The 4,756-nt window shown below is 40.5% G+C and overlaps 1 protein-coding gene across 1 annotated transcript; it reads left to right on the forward strand.

The window, feature by feature from the left end:
* Positions 1-2,044: 2,044 nt before the first annotated feature.
* LOC112676688 (60S acidic ribosomal protein P0-like) lies at positions 2,045-3,156 on the forward strand. Its single transcript, XM_035706376.2, has one exon. The coding sequence runs from the start codon at positions 2,063-2,065 to the stop codon at positions 3,065-3,067; it is 1,005 nt and encodes a 334-aa protein (XP_035562269.2). The 5' UTR covers positions 2,045-2,062; the 3' UTR covers positions 3,068-3,156.
* Positions 3,157-4,756: the final 1,600 nt, after the last annotated feature.

Raw genomic sequence — 4,756 nt, forward strand, 5'->3', positions numbered from 1 at the left:
AACTCCTGGTAAATTTACTGTCTCTGTAAATTTACCTTTTCAAAAAAAAAAAAAAAAAAATTTACCTTTTCCAGAATGTCATCTAGTTGGAATCATGCAACCTTTTTTAGATTGGCTTTTTTCACTTAGTAATATGCTTTTAAGGTTTCTCCATGTCTTTTTGCGGCTTCATAGTTATTTTTGTCATTGAATAATATTCCATTGTATGAGTATACCAGTGCTTGTTTATCCACTCACGTATTGAAAGACATCTTGGATGCTTCCAGGTTTTGTCAAGTATGAATAAAGCAGCTATAAATATTTGTGTGCAGGTTTTTGTATGGACATGTTTTCAACCTATTTCAGAATATCATGAGTTTTTTAGAGGTGTGTTGTTTAATTTCCAAATATTTGGGGCTTTCCCAGATATCTTATTGCTATTGATTTCTAGTTTAATTCTGCTGTGGTCAAAGAATATATTCCATAAGGATTTAACCTTCCAAAATCTGTTAAAACTTGTTTATGGCCTAGGATATGGTTTATTTTGATGACTATTCACTGTGCATTGGAAAAGAATTTTTATTCTATTATTTGAAGTGTAATGTTCTGTATATGTCAATTAAGTCAAGGTAGCTGATAATGTTCAGATCTTTTATGTCCTTACTAGTTTTTTAATCAAGTAATTGACTTTTTGTATCAATTATTCAGAGGTATTAAAATCTCTACTTAAGGGGCACCTGGGTAACAGGGTCAGTTAAGTGTCCAACTCTTGGTTTTAGCTCATGTCGTGATCTCAGGTTGTAAGATTGAGCCCAGCATCTGGCTCCAAACTCAGCACTGAGCATGCTTGAGATTCTCTCTTCTTCTCCTTCTGCCCTCCTGCTCATGCTCTCGCTCTCTCTCAAATAAATAAATAAATAAATAAATCTTTAAAAAATAAATAAAATCTCTAATAATAATTGTGAGTTTGTTTACTTCTCCCTTTAATCCTATTTTTGCTTTGCGTATCTGACACTCCATGATTGGGATAATACACACTTAAAGTTGTCATATCTTTCTGATGAAGTGCGTCTTCTATCATTGTGAAATACCTTTTACAGTTTTGGGGTTTTGTTTTGTTTAGATTTTATTTATTTATTCATGAGATACCCAGAGAGAGAGGCAGAGACATAGGCAGAGGAAGAAGCAAACTCCCTGCAGAGAGCCTGATGTGGGACTTGATCCAAGGACCCCAGGATCACTACCCAATCCAAAGGCAGACACTCAGCCACCAAGCCACCCAGGTGCCCCTAAAGTCTTTGCTTTGAAGTATACTTTATCTGATGTTAATATTAATATAGTCATTGAAGCTCTCTTATGATTTGTGTTTTTATTTTGTATCTTTTACCATTCTTTTACGTCCAACCTATGTGTAGCTTTGTATTTAAAGAACGTGTCTTGTACAATACAATGGGAGAAGATATTTGCAAATGTCTAATCAGATAAAGAGCTAGTATCCAAAATCTTTTTTTTTTTTTTTAAGATTTCATTATTTATTTGACAGAGGGAGAGAGCACAAGCAGAGGGAGCAGCAGAGGGAAGAGGAAAGTAAGCTCCCCACCAAGCAGGGTGCCCAATGCAGGGCTCAATGTGGGGCTCCATTCCAGAACCCAAGACTATGACCTGAGCTGAAGGCAGACATTTCACCAACTGGGCCACCCAGGCACTCTAGTATCCAAAATCTATAAAGACTGTATCAAACTCAACATCCAAAAGAAAATAACCCAATTAAGAAATGGGCAGAAGATATGAACAGACATTTCTCCAAAGAAGACATACAAATGACTAACAGACACATGAAAAAATGTTCCACATCACTCGGCATCAAGGAAATACAAATCAAAACCACAGTGAGATACCACGTCACACCAGTCCAAATGGCTAAAATTAACAAGTCAGGAAACAACAAATGTTGGTGAGAATGAGGAGAAAGGGGAACCCTCATACACTGTTGGTGAGAATGCAAGCTGGTACAGCCACTTTAGAAAACAGTATGTAAGTTCCTCAAAAGTTGAAAATAGAGCTCCTCTCTCCAGGTGTCTTCATGGGAGTGACATCGTCTTTAAACCCTGCATGGCAATCCCGATGCACTGCCGTGATGCCCAGGGAAGACAGGGCGACCTGGAAATCCAACTACTTCCTTAAGATCATCCAACTTTTGGATGATTATCCAAAATGCTTCATTGTGGGAGCAGACAATGTGGGTTCAAAGCAGATGCAGCAGATCCGCATGTCCCTCTGCAGGAATGCTGTTGTGCTGATGGGCAAGAACACCATGATGCGCAAGGCCATCCGAGGGCATCTGGAGAACAACCCAGCCCTGGAGAAACTGTTGCCTCATATCCGGGGGAATGTGGGCTTTGTATTCACCAAGGAGGACCTCAGTGAGATCAGGGACATGCTGCTGGCCAATAAGGTGCCTGCTGCTGCCCGTGCTGGTGCCATAGCTCCATGTGAAGTCACTGTGCCAGCCCTGAACACAGGTCTGGGGCCTGAGAAGACCTTTTTCTTCCAGGCTTTAGGCATTACCACTAAGATCTTTAGGGGCACCATTGAAATCCTGAGCTATGTGCAACTGATTAAGACCAGAGACAAAGCGGGAGCCAGCCAAGCCACACTGCTGAACATACTGAACATCTCCCCCTTCTCCTTTGGGCTGATCATCCAGCAGGTGTTTGATAATGGCAGCATCTACAACACTGAAGTGCTTGACATCACAGAAGAAACTCTGCATTCTCGCTTCCTGGAGGGTGTCCGCAACATTGCCAGCGTATGTCTGCAGATAGGTTACCCTACTGTTGCATCAGTGCCCCATTCTATCATCAATGGATACAAGTGGGTCCTGGCTTTGTCTGTGGAAACTGATTACACCTTCCCACTTGCTGAAAAGGTCAAGGCCTTCTTGGCTGATCCATCTGCATTTGTGGCTGCTGCTCCTGTGGCTGCTGCCACCACTGCTGCACCTGCTGCTGCCGCAGACCCAGCCAAGGTTGAAGCAAAGGAAGAGTTGGAATCGGACAAGGATATGGGATTTGGTCTCTTTAACTAATCACCAAAAAGCAACCAATTCAGCCAAGTTTATTTGTGAAACAAGGAAATAAAGGCTTACTTCTCTTAAAAAAAAAAAAAAAAAAAAGGCTTACTTCTCTTAAAAAAAAAAAAAAGTTGAAAATAGAGCTACCCTACAACCCAGCAATTGCACTACTGGGTATTTACCCCAAAGACACAAATGTAGTGGGATCCCTGGGTGGCTTAGCGGTGTAGTGCCTGCCTTTGGCCCAGGGCGTGATCCTGGAGTTCAGGGTCGAGTCCCGCATCGGGCTCCCTGCATGGAGCCTGCTTCTCCCTCTGCCTGTGTCTGCCTCTCTGTGTCTCTCATGAATAAATAAATAAAATCTTAAAAAAAAAAAAAAGACACAAATGTAGTGATCCAAAGAGGCACCTTCACCCCAATGTTTATAGAAGCAATGCCCACAGTAGCCACACTATGGAAAGAACCCAGATGTCCATCAATAGATGAATGGATAAAGAAGATGTGGTGTATACACACACACAGTGGAATACTACTCAGCCATCAAAAAAATGAAACCTTGCCATTTACAATGACATGGATGGAACTAAAGGGTATTATGCTAAGCAAAATAAGTCAATCAGAGAAAGACAATTATCATATAAGTTCACTTATATGTGGAATTTTTAAAAAATATTTATTTATTTAGTTAGTTATGATAGACATGGGGGGGGCAGAGACACAGGAGGAGGGAGCAGCAGGCTCCATGCTGGGAGCCCAATGCAGGACTCGATCCCAGGGCTCCAGGACCACGCCCTGGGCCAAAGACAGTCACCAAACCGCTGAGCCACCCAGAGATCCCTTATATGTGGAATTTAAGGAAAAAAACAGAGAAACATAGGGGAAGGGAGGGAAAAATTAAACAAGACAAAATCAGAGAGGGAGATGAACTATAAGAGACTCTTAATCATAGGAAACAAACTGAGGGTGGCTGGAGAGAAGGGAGGTAGGGGAATAGGGTAACTGGGTGATGGACATCAAGGTGGGCACATGGTATAATGAGTATTGGGTGTTATGTAAGACTGATAAATCACTGAACTCTAATTCTGGATTTAACAATACACTCTATGTTAATTAATTTAATTTAAATTTTAAAAAACCAGAATGTGTATTGTAGATAGCATATTCATGGATCTTGCATCTCTGCTCTGTTTGGCATTTTGTGTTTTTAGTACATTTACATTTGGTGTAATTATTGATGTATTTAGGTTTAATTCTACAATTTTATTATTTGCTTTCTTCTGTTCCATTTGCTGTTGTTTCTGTTTCTCCTTCCCTTCCTTCTTTTGGTTTAACTGATTAATTTTTTGGGATCCCTGGGTGGCGCAGAAGTTTGGCGCCTGCCTTTGGCCCAGGGCACGATCCTGGAGACCCGGGATCGAATCCCACATCGGGCTCCCGGTGCATGGAGCCTGCTTCTCCCTCTGCCTATGTCTCTGCCTCTCTCTCTTTCTCTCTCTGTGACTATCATAAATAAATAAAAAAATTTTTTTAAAAATTGATTAATTTTTTGTATTCATTTAAAATCCTCTATTGGCCTTTTTAGCAATACCTTCTGTGAATTGTATTTGTGGTGGTTGCTGTGGTGATTACAACATAAATCTTTAACTTATCACAATCTATTTAAAATTAATATTAGTACTTCACATAAAATATAGAAAATTCACA

This window comes from Canis lupus, chromosome 26 (genome assembly GCF_003254725.2).
Source record: "Canis lupus dingo isolate Sandy chromosome 26, ASM325472v2, whole genome shotgun sequence".
Classification (NCBI taxonomy): Eukaryota; Metazoa; Chordata; class Mammalia; order Carnivora; family Canidae; genus Canis; species Canis lupus.